At 38.4% G+C, this 18,210-nt stretch overlaps 2 protein-coding genes across 3 annotated transcripts; both read right to left on the minus strand.

The window, feature by feature from the left end:
* Positions 1-7,301: 7,301 nt before the first annotated feature.
* On the minus strand, positions 7,302-9,291 carry LOC4348907 (uncharacterized). Its single transcript, XM_015757525.3, has one exon. The coding sequence runs from the start codon at positions 9,201-9,203 to the stop codon at positions 7,830-7,832; it is 1,374 nt and encodes a 457-aa protein (XP_015613011.1). The 5' UTR covers positions 9,204-9,291; the 3' UTR covers positions 7,302-7,829.
* A 4,549-nt stretch (positions 9,292-13,840) lies between these two features.
* Positions 13,841-18,120, minus strand: LOC136351238 (uncharacterized). Of its 2 annotated transcripts, none has more exons than XM_066304989.1 (7): positions 17,965-18,120; positions 17,565-17,658; positions 16,003-16,119; positions 15,479-15,813; positions 14,916-15,213; positions 14,329-14,495; positions 13,841-14,152 (listed from the first exon to the last, which is right to left on the minus strand). In XM_066304989.1, the coding sequence occupies exons 4-7, from the start codon at positions 15,576-15,578 to the stop codon at positions 13,998-14,000; spliced, it is 720 nt and encodes a 239-aa protein (XP_066161086.1). In that variant the 5' UTR covers positions 15,579-15,813; positions 16,003-16,119; positions 17,565-17,658; positions 17,965-18,120; the 3' UTR covers positions 13,841-13,997. The 2 variants fall into 2 exon arrangements, with proteins under 2 accessions (XP_066161086.1, XP_066161087.1); XM_066304990.1 differs by lacking the exon at positions 17,965-18,120 and adding an exon at positions 16,204-16,406 and having other exon boundaries at positions 17,565-17,951.
* Between the last annotated feature and the right edge of the window lie 90 nt (positions 18,121-18,210).

Raw genomic sequence — 18,210 nt, forward strand, 5'->3', positions numbered from 1 at the left:
GCGTGCGTTTGGATTGAGCTCCAATGGCCCTCCAGCCTCCACCCATCTGATGGAGGGCTGACACAACAGATATTTTAAAAATAAAAATATAAGGGAATCAAATATATTTTAAATTCTTTTAGAAATGGAGTTCAAGAAAATATTGTCCAGTGGAGGTTACCCAAAACAGAGTTGCTATTATAACCACAGGATACCGTCAATATGACGCTTTGAGTCGATACCATTCCTCCTAGGTAGCATCCCATCTCCACCAATAATTCCTTACTTTTTTTTCTAAGGATAGCATAAATAAGAGCACGAGACCAAAATGTCTATTGGCCAGTTTAACAAGTATATGCAGAATTAATAGCTAACAATGTATATAAAATGTGATGATAAAACCGGATTGATGATAATGTTCTCTTAAAAAAATCATTACAAACTTACGGATAATATATGCTGGTGTGTTAGAGTGGAGGGCTTGTGTGCTAGATAAAACCGCATCGAGATCATACGCCCAATTGCCTATCCAATTGAACAGAAAATACAATAAATATATGTGCAACTCTGCCGGCTTTTTTTTTTTCAAAAAAAAAATTGCCCGTGTAACATGGCATGCATCGATCAATGGAGAGATAGGGAGACAATGCAGGTAATAATCCATTGGTGCATCAGCATCAATAGGCTCAGAGCATAATTATAGGATGATGAGAGACAGAAGAGATGCCACTGTATACTATTGTTCGACCGTACGAATTGAAGCACACCCAACCATGTACTGTAGTATTAACTAATTTTGGGGAATCATGTGGAACTCTTACTTTATTTAGCAGGTAATCACTAAATAATTGAGCTCCTTGGAGCCAAAAGTTCACTGAAATTAAGAGATAAATTATAGCCAGTGGGTCTATAATTAAGTGTGCGCTTAACATGAAGCTGATTTTAAATTTTAGGATTTGATTTTAGATTAACTTTAGAGTTGTTTTTGTCTTTTCATTGTCCAGCTTCTTTCTTTTTTATAGTTGATAAAGAAAAAGTACAAGCAAAAGGATCTACAGGGCTACGGCTGCTTAATTCTCCTTTTCTTGTCACCAGGAAGGACAAAAAGAAAATTAGGACCTGTTTGATTTGCTGTCACAGGCTTTGCCATGTCGAATTTTAGACATATCATAGTTTGTTAAGCAGTTATTTTAGTGGTTGATGCAACTATAACAAGCAACACTTGATTAATACACCGTTTGATTAACTCAGTTGTTAGGCTGAGCTTATCAGTGACACAGAAAACACGATAAATCATTAACGCATAATTAAATAAGTATTAACTGGTATAAACTTAAATATAAATATATAATCTTTTTAGAAAAAAACGCACCATTTAACAGCTCGTGAAACGTGTTCAATAGAAACTCAGCTAGTAGGCTGAATCAAATTAAAGGGTGCCTAACTCATTGCCCCATGCGCCATATATAGGAGTACTCAGTTATTAACTTGATCCAGACTTTGTCACACTTGTGGCCAACGATTTTGTTGGCTACATATATTGGCTTGTTATAGTACTGTGGTAAATTTAGACACCAACTAATTAAGTCAATAGAAACTTTGTCACATACGGAGTATGTGATTAATTGTTCTCTCACGCATGTTGGTAGCAAGCTAATGGTACTCCAGTACTCCTAGTTGGCTATAGAAACATTGTACTACTCCAATGAGCAGTGGTCCATGTTTGTAGGCAGTTGATAAGGGGGTGTTTAGATGGGGCTAAAACTTTTTAGCTTATGTCACATCGGATGTTTGGATGCTAATTTAGAGTATTAAATATAGACTAATAAAAAAACTAATTTCATAAATAAGAGCTAATCCGCGAGACGAATTTTTTAAGCCTAATTAATCCATTAAAAGTTTACTGTAGCATCATATTGTTAAAATCATAGCGTAATTAGACTCAAAAGATTCGTCTCGCGAATTAGTCCAAGGTTATGAAATAGGTTTTGTAATTAGTGTATGTTTAATACTTTAAATTAATATCCAAACATTCGATATGACATAGACTTAGAATAAGTCTCTGGAAACCAAATAGGCCCCGAGTCACAAACGGATGGATGTGATGGATGTTGAGTTGCCTGAGAATCTGTAACAGTGGTAGCATATGGCCTCCACAGATGCTACGACTCCAGTACTACATGTACATCCTGGACATAACAATGGTATATGCACGTGCCGGCACATCATGTCGCCATTTTGTCAACAGATCATGCAGAAATTGCGATGAATTAAGATTGTGATAGTGCATTGTGAATTGTCATAGTGTAGGTTAAATAATATACTCCATCCGTCTCATAATATAAGGAATTTTGAGTTTTTGCTTACACGGTTTGACCACTTGTCTTATTAAAAAAATTTTGAATTATTATTTACTTTTTTTTTGACTTACTTTATTATCCAAAGTACTCTATACATAACTTTTCGTTTTTTATATTTGCATAAATTTTTTTAATAAGACGAGTGGTCAAACACTATAAACAAAAACTCAAAATCCCTTATATTATGGGACGGAGGGAGTAGAATTCTATGATAAATTTTACGTTAAATCTGTAGCTTTATATATATGAATAAGATAAGATTTTACCATCAATAATAAAATACGATTAAGAAAACATCAAAATTAACTTTAAAATTTAAAAAGTAAATTTTGGTTGTTGCTGATAAGCTGAAAAGCAAACGATAGAGCAATATCGCTTTGTGAAAGTCATGGTTCTATAATTTTATGAAATTTACTCGTAATGTACATATTACTTCTTTTAGTAATCATAAAAAAAAATTTGTCGGTTTGACGGTTGTTGCACTATATATATGCCTTGAATAGGATATAATGATAATAGCAATAGAATGCATGAGCTACATTTGAGCTTGACTACAGATGTACACCTATCAACCTATATAACCTTTAAAATACTTGCACGTAATCTCCTATCAGATCTCCTGAAAGAAAAAAAGGCCATTTCCACCCAGAAATCCTTTCAACACACTAGCTAGTATAGTCCCTCTATCTATCAAATATTGGCACGTTGTTTACCTAAAAGTTGAGCCATGATTAGCTATAGCCATCATCATATATGTCAGTATGCTCATGGCTAGCTAGTATATCTTTCAGTCCATGAATTGTAGTATAATATAATGTATTGTTGTGGCTCAAGGATTAATCAACAACTCGATCTCATATGTTCCATTGTTTAATTAGGGCAACATGCATGGGTTAATTATCTCACATGGGCATGTGTGTGAGCTCGTAATTAACGTACATGGCGCGGCCACTTTACACTACTACTCCAGTGATGGGCTGCTGATGAGACGCAGTCGCCGTTTCAATTCGTTCCAAGTTGGCTACTAATCGTCGTGCGGTTAGAGCAGGTACAATAGCTTACTATTAACCAGCTATAAACATATTTTAATGAGATAAAAGATAAGAGAGAACAGCAGCGGACTACAGATTTATAGCTAGCTACAGTACGGACTCAAAGACGTAATGTGTGTATAACAGGTGGGACCATATGTTAATAGTATAGTAAGCAACTATTATATGAATTGACTATTAGATCGGCTATAAATAAATTAGATCTAGTAGTGGGTTATACTATTAAACTTGCTATTACTAACGTTGATACGACAGCCGGCCGTACGTCCTTGGGCCTATCTCGTTAGCCGCCGTGCATCTTTTTATTCGCTCATGAAGATCGATCTAGCCGGCCAGCCATCTTATTATTTGCATCTCATTTCTCTTAAAGATTAACATCATGTGGCCATGTGGGTAGTAAAAACTACTTTCATCATCTCAAAATGTAAGTGTATCAGGATTATAAATCTGGATAGATCATATCTTATATTTTGAAACATAAGAAGTAATTAATACTGAGTTTAAACGAAAATACACTTTTTAAAGTGTGATTATTGTGGGAAGAGGAAGACCTCAAAAATATTAGATGATGATTAAATTGAGATGGATTGAGTACTATACATCTTACCAGGAGAGACCAAACTCTTCCAAGATTACTTGTTACTATTAACCATTTGACCGATTGCTAGGTTTTAGGTGACAAAGATTTTCTCATGGTCAAATCTCAGTCACTTGATCTAAATCCAATGGTTATAAAGTTATATTCCAACCTATAGCATGGGGAGAGGAAGAAGCGGGATTCATGACAAAAGACTCACCAATGATGACAACGGCGGCAACAACTTCTTAACGATGGCGTTGACGACAACCTATAGTGGCGATGACATCAAAACTCGACAAATGACATATGGATTATGTTTTAAGGTTGGGTGGTGGTGAAGTGGTAGGGGGCGGTGTGGGCAACTTTATAGGGATGGCTAAGGAGGTGGTGAACATGAGCATGCAGCAAGACTGTGACATACAACGACATTGCCACCAGAGTTGAGGGGCTAGAAGAGGACGATGGACAAAGTCAGTGGCGGGAACTGACGTTGGATTTGTAGTGATTAGAATGTGGTTGCAACGGTGGTGTCTCGATAGTGTAAGTCACCAGAAATAAAAAAAAATATATAGGCAGGACGGAGTCATCTCACTAGGTATAGGTATAAGAGAAGAGACAAGAGCGTGAGGGAGTACACCTATGTGATGGGGCTCACTGGCACAAGCAAAGCCCAGGGAGAGGGGGTGGGGGAGGGAGGGAGGCGGCGGCTTGGGTTAGGGATCGAGCTCATGTAATTCATAGGGATTCAAGCGGGGTGGGCAAGCGGGTTTTTTTTAGCCCGCTTATCTCACTTTTAATTCATTTTTTTTCTAAATTTTATACTATCATGTGAGAAATGAACTAACAAGCGGGTTTTTATGCGGGTAACAGGACTACCCACTTACATCGCTAGTAATTCAGCCGCAATTGAGAGAAGACACGCATCACAGGAAGGAAGAGGGAAGAATTAGACAAAGTTTATTGTTCTTGCATAAATCTTGATGCGATCTAGGTTGTCCAAAAGTAAATATGTGGGTACTTTTAGGTGACTAAAAACTAACATGCCCCTAAATTTTTAAATGGTTAAACTACTTCGAATGAAAGTTTAATGCTTAGTATTTTTTTTAAGAAAAACACTTTGATGAAACACCTTTTTTCTAAGGGGCTCTAAAGTATTTATATATTTTTTTAAAGAAATACAAGCGATCGAGGTTTATACATGAATAATGTCCGGTGGCAAGTACTTAAAAAACAGACAAAGAGTACAGGTGAAAAACATTATAACCAGGGAGAGTACACGACCATAGAGCTCCTGTTGGCTGTCAGATATTCTCAGTAATTTTCAGCAACCATAACGAAGCGTGACCTGCCTGCGGGCTACATTTTAGCCGTTCCTTCTACGAGAGGTTGGGCCAGGCCAACATGTCAACGAGAGAAATCCTGTTCATCTGAAAACACAAGCATCCATCTCCAAAATAAAAAGGACAGCAAAAGAAAGCAGATGCATATCATCCTGTTCGCAGCTCATCAGATCATAACAGGGAAGAACACGACATGACATGCCCAAAGGTTTCATGAATCAGTTTACTCAATTGCTCTGTACCTCATCTCTCTGATAGTAGGATTTGACTAACAAGTGACAGGAGAAACAAATGGTAATGAAGCATTTCAAACCATTTTCCAGACCACAGCACAGCATAATTTAGGGTCAGTAACATAGAACGAATTAGTCTCGACACAAAGAATAGCAAATGCATCATTCAGCAACCTCTAACACAGGTAGATAATCGCATAGTCGCATGAGATAAACAAGCCAAAGTTCCATAGGTAAAAGCGACCAGCTATTCAGACATGTACAGATGCGGCCTTCAGATAACTGGAAGACTGCAGGTTCAAGTGCAGAAGGTAATATGAGATATGCAGTGAAGCAACCGATGAACAAATACATTTCCATGAGCAGCCAGCAAACATATTCTCAACATACTTGATACAAGTATTATCCCAAAGCAAAACATTTTCCACAAAAATTTACATAAGCATCAGCAGTTTATGACTCCATAGTTCCCACAGTATGCAATATACCTTTTCATCTTTCCATGAAACATAACATGATACATAAGAACTGAGAAACTGAGAAGAATCATAACAATGCATGGCTACATATGATCGGCATCCTCTGGTCATATATGTACTGGCAAACTTTAAAAAAATTACAAACACAATGCCATCGAAGCAAATGCTAACTTCTTTTACAAATTAAACAATACCTGCTGCGGTCACAGTACATGACTCATGAGAGTAGATGGCACAAGCTTCAGAGATGGCACCATACTTCATAGTACTAGTACCAATTTATCTAGTTTCTAGTTGGCACGGCCCCCTGCCTCATAAAATTGATGTTTTAACTTCTAAGCTATACCTTTCAAGTCCTAAGTGTGCAAAATCAATACCAGGATGCATAACAGCATAAGTCAAAATAGAGTATGGTTTAGTCTTCTTGTTTATCGATGGGTCACAGAATACTGGGCAAACCTGGAATTGAGCCTAGCGTAGCAAGATACGTGTCCTATATTTTTTTTTCTTATACCAAATTACTGAAACCATATGTTTGTTCATATCTTAACCAATCTCTAAATGCCATTTATAAAAGCCTAACAGCAACTGGTCCTTTAATTTAGTAGCATGACAAATAAGGGGAAAAAGGGATGAACAAGGCAAAGATCAATTGTCTTTTGAAGACTGCAGTTGAGTATATTCAGCTTGAATGCCTGCCCTATGTATTAATACATACAAGTGAATATCTAAATGGTAAATACTCATGAGAAGTACGTTTTATGTTCTGAACATGAATTAAGTAAGGGTTGCAATCATGATACAAACTGGTAAACAGAATTAAAATGACAATACGCTGTCTCTTATAATCAGTCCAAACTTTGCACCCACCCTTCTACTTCCTCGGGTTCACTACTGATTTTGGACCAATATCAATCAACACCACCAATTCAGTATTTTCCAGTATCCCACATGCAACAGGCTTTAAACTTTTTAATGAATTATGGATTGAATAAATAGTTGGAACAACTGAACAAGTGACATGTAAGGGAACATGAACCGCAGATCATATCTAAAAGTAAAGGTCATTGTGGAATGAAATATGATAGACACTGGTCCAAAAGGGGTATTATCCAATAAATAGAACCTCACATGCAAAGTTGCTTATAGAGGTGCACCAAATGTGTTGGAGAGAATTCCAGATCATGTGTGATAAATTTATATCGTATCAATTGAAGAGACAAATAATGGCAGACTAGTAGAACCAGGACCCAAAAAAGAACTGGGCCATTAAAAGAAAACTCAGCAATGGCCTAGCAACTTCGTTGAAAAGAAAGTTAAAGGGTTATTGAAATGAAGTTATAGACAAAGTTGCTCACACAACAAAAGAAGAAAAACAAAGGATATCAACATAGTGTCAACAGCGTGTGAACTTGAAGCACCAAGAGTTTCCATCCCAAAAATCACTCAAGATAATTCTGCTACTACACCATAGGACTGTATAAATCTCGCTATCATCATCTTGGATCTACATCCTCTATCACAAGGCATCTCACCTCCGATGGAAAAAGGAACAAGACAACCTTTCTTGTGTGCCAAATGGTGTCACTATACATGATTACCCCCATAGGACAAAAACTGTATATACAAGCATTGCCAAGTTCTCTCTCCCTCATCCGAATCAGAACATCATAGCACAATTTGGAAGATTAAGAGAACTACGAAATTGCGACTCCACCAAGACCAGCAATGCGGCATGAATGAGCATTATGAGGCATGAAATATACCTCTTCCCACTGAAAAAGTAATGCTGCAACTGTCAACATGCTATTGCCTGAACCCATCAAGAGCAGCTGCCACATCCTCCAATCCAAAATGGCGGCCCCCCAACCGAACCTCCTTACACCTTGCTGAAAAGTAGAACATCAGCCACACCACCATGAAGTACACCTCTCCGATTGAGTGGAGAAATCCGCCAAGAACCTTCCCACCAAGTGTAACCATGGCAAGCTGTCCCATGCTGCCGCATACCACTGTTTGCCAGCATTTGATCAAAGTGGCATCAGTTGCCATCAATGACACAAGGTAGCATCCTTCCTTCACAGCATTGCGACCAGGCGGTCGTGGATCACGGTCCATAACAATCACCCATGGCACCACGGTGAAAAGCACCGAGACGACCGCATCAAGGAGAGCCCACGCAATGAAGAACCCATCAAGCTCTGGCCCTCCAACGGTCGCAGCGAGCCACGGGTTGACAGATGCTGAAAAGGGCATGAGCTTGGCGACGACAAAGAGCCTGAACAGCTGCGCCTGGTCGTGCACCTCGGAGAAGAACCAGAGGCAGAGCATCTGCACGATCGCGTCCCGCGTCGCCCACCGCAGGAACGCAAACCCAGTGAGCCGTCTCACCCTGAAAGCCATACCAGAGAAATGGAACCACCGCCGCGGCCGCCCCTGCAAGTGCTGCCCGGCGACAGACGCGAACACGGTGCCCAGAGCTACGGAGTGAACGGTGATGTAGCCGAGGATCGCGAGCACGTGCACGGACGAAAGCATCGCGAGGAGGTTGATGATGGCCACGGCGTCACGCCTGGTCAGGTCGAGCAACCGGAGCTCACTGCCGCCGTCTCGCCCCGCGGCGGGCTTCGGCGGCGAGGTCTCGTTACGGACAACGAAGGTGAACGGGATCGCGGTGGAAGGGAGGCGGTGGGGGAGCGACAAGGGGTAGGGTTTGGGCGATGAGGAGGAGGAGGAGGGAGTGAAGAGAAACTCGTAATAGGAGGCGTTGCGGCGTCGGGAGGGGGCGGAGGAGGCGGGATCGAGGGTCCCGACGAGGAAGTCGTCGTCAGAGAGGGAAGGGGGGGACGAGGAGGAGGAGGTGAACGGGGAGCGGCGGCGCGGGAGGTGGCGCGGGGGCGGGTGCGGCGGGGCGTGCGGCGCGGGCGGGGAGAGGCGGGAGAGGAGGGACCGGAGCGCCGGGTCGTGGTCGGCGAAGGAGGCGAGGCGGAGCGTGCCGGCGACGAGCGCCAGGCGGAAGAGGACGAGGAGGAGCGCCGCGAGGAGGAGCGGCGGGAGGGAGCGCGGGCGGAGGGAGTGCGCCGCCGCCCGCCGCAGGATCCGCCCGCCCGTCCGCAGGTCCAGGCTCGGGGGAGGAGGCGGCGGTGGCGTCGGAGGCGCGGGGTCCGCGGCGGCCGGCATGGCGGTGGCGGCGCGGATCGGCGGCGGCGGCGAGGGGTGGCGGTGGCGGTGGCGGTGGCGAGGGCGAATGGGGAATCGGGGGGAGGAGACGCCGGAGGTTGGTTGACGCGCGGGTGACGAAGGAGACCGCAGAGGCGGGCCTGGGCCTTGGTCTGGGCTGGGCTTGGATTTGGGCTTGTGGAGATGTGGAATGAGCTTGAATTATGTATTGGGCTTGGTTTAGAGGACAATCTGGGCCTTCTTCCGAATTTATTCTTGGCCCTATTTGTGAAGTTCTTCGACATGGAGTAGGATTCTTAGTCAGAATCGCACGTTCGATGAAATTACTACGAGATTAGGACGTAACATCTAATTGGAGAGGGCTCTCGATTTTGTCTTAACTAGCGACGCCTAAACACAGAGAAACGTGGAGAAGTCCATCTAATACATGGTACTACATGCATGCATTTTTTTAATATACATGTACGTCCTTTTCCTCTTCAAACAAGTTTTCTCTCAAATTACTTATCCGATTACACCATTGTGTTCGTTACAATTAAATCTTCACAACAAGATCTTACATGATTATATTAAGATGAAAAAATATTTATATTCGTAAATTACTTTTATTATATATGTAGGAGATATATATATATATATATATATATATATATATATATATATATATATATATATATATATATATATATATATATATATATATATATATATATATATATATATATATATATATATATATATACACCGATGCCAGATCCGATCATCAAGGGATAATCAAATATTCCAGTATTTCTTTTTAGAAAATTCAAATTGGGTCTGGTGGGATCCGATAAGCAGGAACATGTGTGCGATCGATCTATGCGGTACGCGGATGGACGGTGGATGCGGACCAGGAGTACGTACTCCCGGGAGTACATAAACATTTTCATATATATATATATATATATAGGGTAAGACTATTCTACACCTGGGGTTCCCTCGCCCACCTTCTCGCGCGCCTCCCCTCTCCTTTTTTTTCTCCCCATCCCCTTCCACCTCTCTTTTTTTTAGAGAGAAAAAAATAAAGAAAAATTTTGCATTCAATGGGAATAGAACTCAAGACCTTCAACTCAAATTACCACAGGGCACTAACTAATAGGCTATTTCTCAATTGTGATAGAGTTTTCTTAGTAAATTTTTATCTTCTCATACGTGCTAAATCCTGTAGTATTTGGCACAAAACATGTAGTAATGGTACTAGGATGGTTGTTAGTATACACTTCAAACCATCTTACTGCACTATCCCAAATCTTTTACTACACAGCTATAGCAATATTACCATCAGAATTATGAATTATAGATTACTATTGTAACATGATATGCCATCATTGAATTTTCATGAGTAGTGGTCACCACCACGCTATTGATTATTGTTTGTATAACTAACGATTTCTAAACTTTAGTATTTACTCCCGCTCGTTACTGCTTTGTACTATATGTTACTGCAACCCCGCAGTAACAGTGTGAAATAAATATAGTAATAATGTAACTAGTGTGTAGTAACAAAATAGATATAATCCCGGTCTCTCTCTCCCTCTCATGATCCCTCCGCTTTCTCCTCTCCCTATCTCTCTCTACCCAAAAACTTGGCCTTCCTCTCTCTTTTCAAGAAAACCGGTCTCCTTCCTCCATCTATGTACTCCCACCCTTTTCGTAGTAACGCCATCATGAAATATAGTAACACGTCCGGTTACTACAAAAATATATAGGTTGTTATTACATTCAAGTGACTAGTATTACTGGTTAAAGCTTCACATGCTAACCATATACTTGTTACTGCATAAAAGTAGAAGTGTTACTACATGGTAGGTGTATGTTACCACTTCAAAGTAACTATGTTACTGCACAATAATTGTAGTTTTAATATGTCATTTTTACGAGATGAAGATTAAATAGGTGGGCTATAGGTAATGTCTGTACGTCACTTTGAGCGAGGTCTGATTGATGTAGGAGTGTTTTGAACAATTTTATACATTTGGTAAAACCATGTTACTGCATGTATATGCCCTTGTTACTGCAAGTTACACATTCTGTTACTGCATGTGGAGGGTTAAAGTTCAAAGTGCCAATCTTTGAAAAGCAATGTCTCACAAGATATATATTATTTTTTTTAAAATCGTTCCCACCATGATGCTATAGTGTTACTGCATGTAGAGGGTTAAACTTCAAAATGCATCTACGTACTCCCCTCTTCAAGAACCGTTCTTCCTCCCTCTTCTCAAGAAAACCGGTCTCCTCCCACCAATATAGTGTTACTGCATGTGTAAGATGTGACAGTAATATTGTGGTGAATTACAGTAAATCAAGAACTGAAACAAAAATATATAGGTTAAAAGTCTCAGAAGCTAACCATATACTTGTTACTACACAAAAATAAAAGTGTTACTGCACGAAAGGTACACGTTACCACGTGTTTATGCAGTAACACTACCCAAAAAATACAGTAAAACGCAGTGTAGTAACATCGTGATGCGATTGTAGTAACGTACAACAGACAAGTAGTAACAAGTAATTGTATAGTATTACTACTTGTGGAGAGACAAATTGCAAAAATGTCAAGTTTTGAATAACAATATCTCCCAAGTGATGTAAGGGCTTTTAAAACCGTTTGCACCATGATGCTAGAAAAAAAAGCTTATCAAAAGTAGATCCATCATGACTATGTTTCAATTATATTTTAACACTGTTACTGCACGTAAGACACAGTGTTACTGCATAGTGGTCGTTGTGTTACTGCACCATCCTGGGACGAGAGGTGAGAAGAGGTGGGTTTGACCGGTGGGAGGTCGGTTTTGGGCCTTGGTAAGGAGGGGGAGGTGGGTGTGACCCTTGGGAGGGAGGAGGGGTATAGAATAGCTATTCTATACCCGGGTGTAGAATAGTTTTTCTATATATATATATATATATATATATATATATATATATATATATATATATATATATATATATATATATATATATATATATATATATATTACTTTTAAGTTGACTAAATTACTTCTTAGACATATAAAACTTAGACATATAAAAGTAAATTTAATAGAGTCTAAAAGTAATTTACATATATTATAAAAGTAACTTAAAACAAAACGGAAGTACTTTTGTTGCGACAATAGAAGTAAATTCGTTGTAGGGATAAAAATATGACTTTATCTAGAAATTAAATTTAATCAGCACAGATCAACACACATAAGTTTAACAATTTTTAAAAGTAACTTCAATGTTAATTGGAAGTAACTTTTGCATGGTTCAAAAGTAACTCTCTATAAATCTGTTTAATCATCGATTGTTTCTTTCCTTTCATTTTTGTTTTTCATGTAGAATGAGAAAAGAAGATACTATTGTATTTTTCAAGTTGAAAGGAGATACTAGATGGAGTACAAGCTAGCTACCACTAGCTGTGTAGTCATATCCAATTAAAAAAGACATTCATTACAGTTACTTTCTTTTTGATATAAGTTACTTCTATAATATATGTAAATTACTTTTAGGCTTCATTGAATTTACTTTTACATGTCTAAGAAGTAATTTAGTGAAATCTAAAAGTAATTTAGATATATTATAAAAGTAATTTATAATTTTTCATCAGAATATAATCAATGTAAGATCTTGTTATAAAGATTTAATTGTTACAAATACAACGGTGAAATCGGATCGTAGATCGGATGAGTAGTTTAAGAGAAAATTGTATTTGAAGTATATGTGTATAATGTCTCTTATAGATGGAGTGGTAGCTGATTTAGACAAGCTAGCTACCTCTTAAAAAGATTAACTTAATTAGCTCTATTTATTTTCACTTATTAGCCACACTATTATTCTTGAAAAGATTAAGGCCCCGTTCGTTTCTTTGTAAGGGTGGATAAAATTTCGGATTCTCGTGGCACGCTTTTTAAACTGCTAAACGGTGCGTTTTGTGCGAAAACTTTCTATATGAAAGTTGATCTAAAATATCAGATTAATCGATTACGACTGGATATCCATTTTTCAAGTTTGTAATAATTAAAACTCAATTAATCACATGTTATTACCACCTCGTTTTACGTGAAACACTTAATCTTTATCTTCATCTTTATTCAGGAGATTCAAACACCACCTAACTTAGCTCTATTATTCTTTTTAGCTTATTCATCAGATAATATGGTTATTCTGTATTTCTAATATTACAATTCCTTTATTTTAAGTAGAATTACGATTTCTTTGATGCATTGCTTAAACCACTTATTTTATGTTGTATGCACAATCCGTTAACTACTCAACTGCTAATTACTCCTTATAACCAAGTCAATAATCAGCAACAGTATTTGTTTCATCCCTCGTACGTCCTCATAAATTTGAACCTATGAAGTACATATACTACTCCTTCCTTAGGCTGTGTTCCTCCCAACCCACCTCTCTTATTTTCCTCGTGCACGCTTTCCGAATCGCTAAACGGTACATGTTTTGTAAAAAGTTTATATAGAAAAGTTACTTTAAAAAATCATATTAATCAATTTTTTTAATTTTTTTATAGATAATACTTAATTAATCACGTGTTAATCTATCGCTCCGTTTTCCGTGCAGAGGGAAGGGGTTCCAAACCCCTCCAAAAGAACATAACCTTATAAAATTTAAACATAACATATATGAATCCACTCAAAATCTAAAACATCTTATAATGTAAGAGAAAAACCAGAGCAAAGCAGTACATATGACATTAGCTAGAGAGAGATACATAGGGATATGTAACTATTTTTTTTCAAATTCTTCAGTTCACCATCATGCATGGCTGGATGAGCCGATGACAGTGACTTCTGCTTGAACTGTCCAGCTCGATCCAACAACAAATCCTGCATTTGTGTTCTTCATCTGATCTCTCCGAATGAATTTGTGCCATCCCCAAGCAATTCCTTTGCAAGAAAACACGGTCCGGGCTGTGGTTCGCCAAAAAAAAACAAAAAACAAAAACAAATAAGAGATGGAGAAAGTAAAATTGATATACATGAAGGTAATTCGCCACAAAAAACAAATGGGTTGTAAATGTAAACCCTGTTTCGAAATGCGTCAAATTCTAATGCAATTGAAAACTGGAGGAGTTGATATGATGAACCTTTCTGTTGCGAGTGTTTTCCGTTCTTTTGGTTCAGGATGGATATGATGAATTCTGCCATGATCGCGGACTCAATTGGAGGCATGTTGGAGTTATCATCAAGGCATAAGTAGATGGAGACATAGTCACGGTTGCGATAATCACCATATGGATCAACACGAAGGTACCTGACATAAGAATAAATCCAATCCATTTATTATGGTCGCATAACTGAAAATCTGAAAGTCTAAGATGTGCTATGAGAAATAAAGTACATCTTAGGGATAAGCTAAATAGTAGGAGACTTGCAATACAATGATCATAAAAACATATATATGGTAAAAATATATATTGGCATCAATCCAGCTTGCTAACATGGTAAAAAGAATTTCATTTCCTAAGTTTCACAAATAAATACATGCGATCACTAGCTCATAACACACAGCACAAAGACAAATATATATGATGGTTTAACTACACAATGTTAAAAAAAAGAAAGAGAAACACCTTTCTCTTTTTAAAGACAAGTACTGTTAGTGTTCTAATAACACACTCATTCAAATCATATAAAAACAAACATAAAACTTACTGGTACCATGTGTGCATACCATTTATGTTCACCAATATCAAACTTTGGAGAACAGATTATGGACTTTAAGTCCAATTTGGAGTCCTCAATGTTCCATGTATAGTTCCCTTGCATGAACCCCTTTGTCTGGAGAAAGACATGCTGAATAGTAACACCCTTAGCATTCCTCGTAGGTTTAAATTTTCTTGCTCTCAATATATCCAAACCAAAGACACATGTATCATCAGCAAGGAAATCTGAACCATCCTGTAGCTTCGAAAGGGGAATGAGGTATGTGTACTCTGAGTAGTACTTTGGATAATGGAACTTGTAGCTCGCTGCATGAGTGCATCCAAGTAAAATGTTAGTAAACTAAACATAATTAAACACTTTGAGAGAGGAAAAAGAAAACATAAGCACTGGCACATATATGGTGCATATATTCATGTTTCTTGTTTGAGCTACTTAAAAGAGTAGACAACTAGACATAAAATTTTTCCTCTCGAGATGTGATTGTCCATATGATCAAGATTTTTGTGATACCAGCTGAGTGTTTCATGCAAAAAAAAACATGGATAATTAACTTGTTCATTACAAAACTACCTCTTGTTCCATGGTGTGTTCTTCTTGAATGGTTATAAATTGACAGCTCGAATGTCGTGTCCACCACGATATCCTCCTTCAAGCCTTGTCGAGTATCCATCAAAGAGTAATTTTACAGTTCTTGAGGAGGTACCATTTTTCTATTGTAAATTTGGTACCTCTTGGTACCTAGTTACTATAAGATATCATGAGATACCAAATTTTACACTAAATTTTTAGTACCTCATGGTACCTCCTCAAAGACCGTAGAATTACTCTCCATCAAAAGGTTAGCAGCAACAAATGGTTCGTCAAGGCCACAACCCTTCTTTTTCATTGGAGTCACTTGCAAGTACCTGTAGGAGAATAGAGGGATGTGTGCCATCAAGAATTTGATCCAATAGTTAGTGGCATGAAATGTTTGTGTATTCCATATTGTTCTTTCCATCCTATCAATCGCTTAATTATTGTTATCCATGGAGATTTAAATTCATCATATTCAATAAAATGAGAATTCTCCTTCCACCAAACTAGATATTACATACCAGGTGTGCCCACCGTAGTGGAACAAATCAGAGGTGACTGATGTGGCTCCTCGCTGAAATAACGCAGAGAAGCCATAAATCTTGGATCCGGATCGTCTGCCGTAATGCAGAAGAGCACTGTTCATGTGAGGGGAACAGTTAGCTAATGCCATGAACAGTGTCGATTACTGTAGCTACAGGATTCAAAACACTGTAGCGCACTATTTGGTACTGTTCCGAATTTACTGTATCACACAATCTGGTCCTTTCACTCTTGATCCGACGGTCCACAGTGATTCTAACGCGTGGTACTGTTCATCCTCTGCATTAGTACCTCTAATGCAGAGGATCCGAATTGTAAATCTTCCATTGGAAAGCTGGTTCACGTTCTTTTACAAAAGGAGCATTTTGGGGCTCCTTGGAATCTGAAATTTGATTTTGCAATATCAATTAATAAACTCTTAGGACATCATTGATACGATTTACTTCCTCCGTTTCATAATGTAAGTCATTCTAGCATTTTTCACATTCATAGTGATGTTAATATATATATCTAGATTTATTAACATCACTATGAATGTGGGAAATACTAGAATGACTTACATTATGAAACAGAGGGAGTACCATGATAATGCTGCCATGAATAATTTTCTTTAAGAAAAATAACATTGAGCGCACTGTAACAAATATATATGCGCATGCAAATCCCTTGCTAGGTTAATGCGTTGTACTATCATTTATATTTTTCTATCCAGCACATTCTTGTGTCTTGTGTCTTTTGTGGGCATATCTGGTTTTTAATTAATACTAAGGAGTGGGTTTTGGGCTGTTAACACCTAGTTTGGACAATACCCTTTCTCTAGCAGCGCCCCTATTCCAATCCGATATCTCAAATTTTGCACTGAAGTATTCAATCTCTTATTTGGCACTAATTTCTCAATCAGAGCGTGGGTAGATAGAGAATATGTAAAATTTCAGTGGTATGCAAATTATTTATCCTTCAACAAATTGGCACCATATAATTAAGCATCCTCATACTGATTCTTTAGTCCTAAAGGATCGATATATACATTCCTTAATCATTTCAGTGTACATAAGTCTCCATGCAAACCATTTGAATCTACTCATGAGATTAGGACACTTTGTAATTTTTTGGTGAATTCAATTAGCATAGACAACACTGTACCTGAATTTAGGAATTAATCATTTTCGAAATATTTCTTTCTCCATTTTGAGAGCAGTAACCATTTTCAAAATCATATAGCACTGAAGAGAAATTTACTGCTAAGAATTCAAACTTTATCTTTTTTGGCAGAATGAATTAAAACTTCATTAGGGTTTGAATGCTATGTTTTATACTCCAAAATACAAGTCTGCCCATTGACAATTGCAGTACACACAAGTAAAACTAATGTTACTGCCCATTTGCTCAAATATCTTTTGCACTAACTTGAAATACCCATACATACCGATGTACAGGTTAGAATGACTAATGTGTTACTAGTGTCTAATCTAATCTGAACAAAGAAAACTTCAAATGAGATCCAGGTTGAGAGAGCAATTTTTCAGAAAAGAATACTTACAAGCACCTGCAGCACGTCCAGCAACGTTGCCCATGGTTCTCTCTTCGAGCTCCCTTTTTAGATCCCGTCTCCAGTAAATTAACCTCAGCATATACTAGGTGATAATCAATAACAAGAGATTAAGTCTCAGCTTTCACGATAAAATATATATCTCAAAGCTTCAGTCCAGCCAGACTGATGTAACAATCGCATATCTCATAACCAAGAACTCTAGAAAACAATGGATTGATGAGCAGCTAGGTTTTGCTAGTGAAACGACAAGATCACAGATGTAGGATCAGTGTACCTTAATCCACTCAATGAAAAGGATTTTCTTTTACCAAGAGATCATAATGGCATCAGATAACCAAATTAAGAAAGCACCATTTTTTGTCATCTGCGAGAAAGACAATGTACATACCTAGCAAACAGCCAGATCGCCCTCGCAGTCGCCGCCCAAACAAACACACACGAACTCGTCGCGTTTATCTCAACTGATCAACGCCTCCACCGGCACACACATAATCCTGAGATTTATAGGGAACAGGAAAAAAAAACGAGGCCCAGTAGATTGATTTTTTTGGGGCCAAGATTGATGGGCCCGTTTAGCACGTACAGGGCTTGACCAATTAAACCATATATGGCAGCATATGCAACAAACACAAGT

Source organism: Oryza sativa, chromosome 10, assembly GCF_034140825.1.
Source record: "Oryza sativa Japonica Group chromosome 10, ASM3414082v1".
Taxonomy (NCBI): domain Eukaryota; kingdom Viridiplantae; phylum Streptophyta; class Magnoliopsida; order Poales; family Poaceae; genus Oryza; species Oryza sativa.

Coding starts and splice junctions, on each gene's coding strand:
- LOC4348907 (XM_015757525.3), bottom strand. CDS start 9,203: ATGCCGGCCGCCGCGGACCCCGCGCCTCCGACGCCACCGCCGCCTCCT.
- LOC136351238 (XM_066304989.1), bottom strand. CDS start 15,578: ATGGATACTCGACAAGGCTTGAAGGAGGATATCGTGGTGGACACGACA. Junction 15,214..15,478: donor AACACACCATGGAACAAGAG/GTAGTTTTGTAA, acceptor GCACTCATGCAG/CGAGCTACAAGTTCCATTAT. Junction 14,153..14,328: donor AAAACACTCGCAACAGAAAG/GTTCATCATATC, acceptor GGCGAACCACAG/CCCGGACCGTGTTTTCTTGC.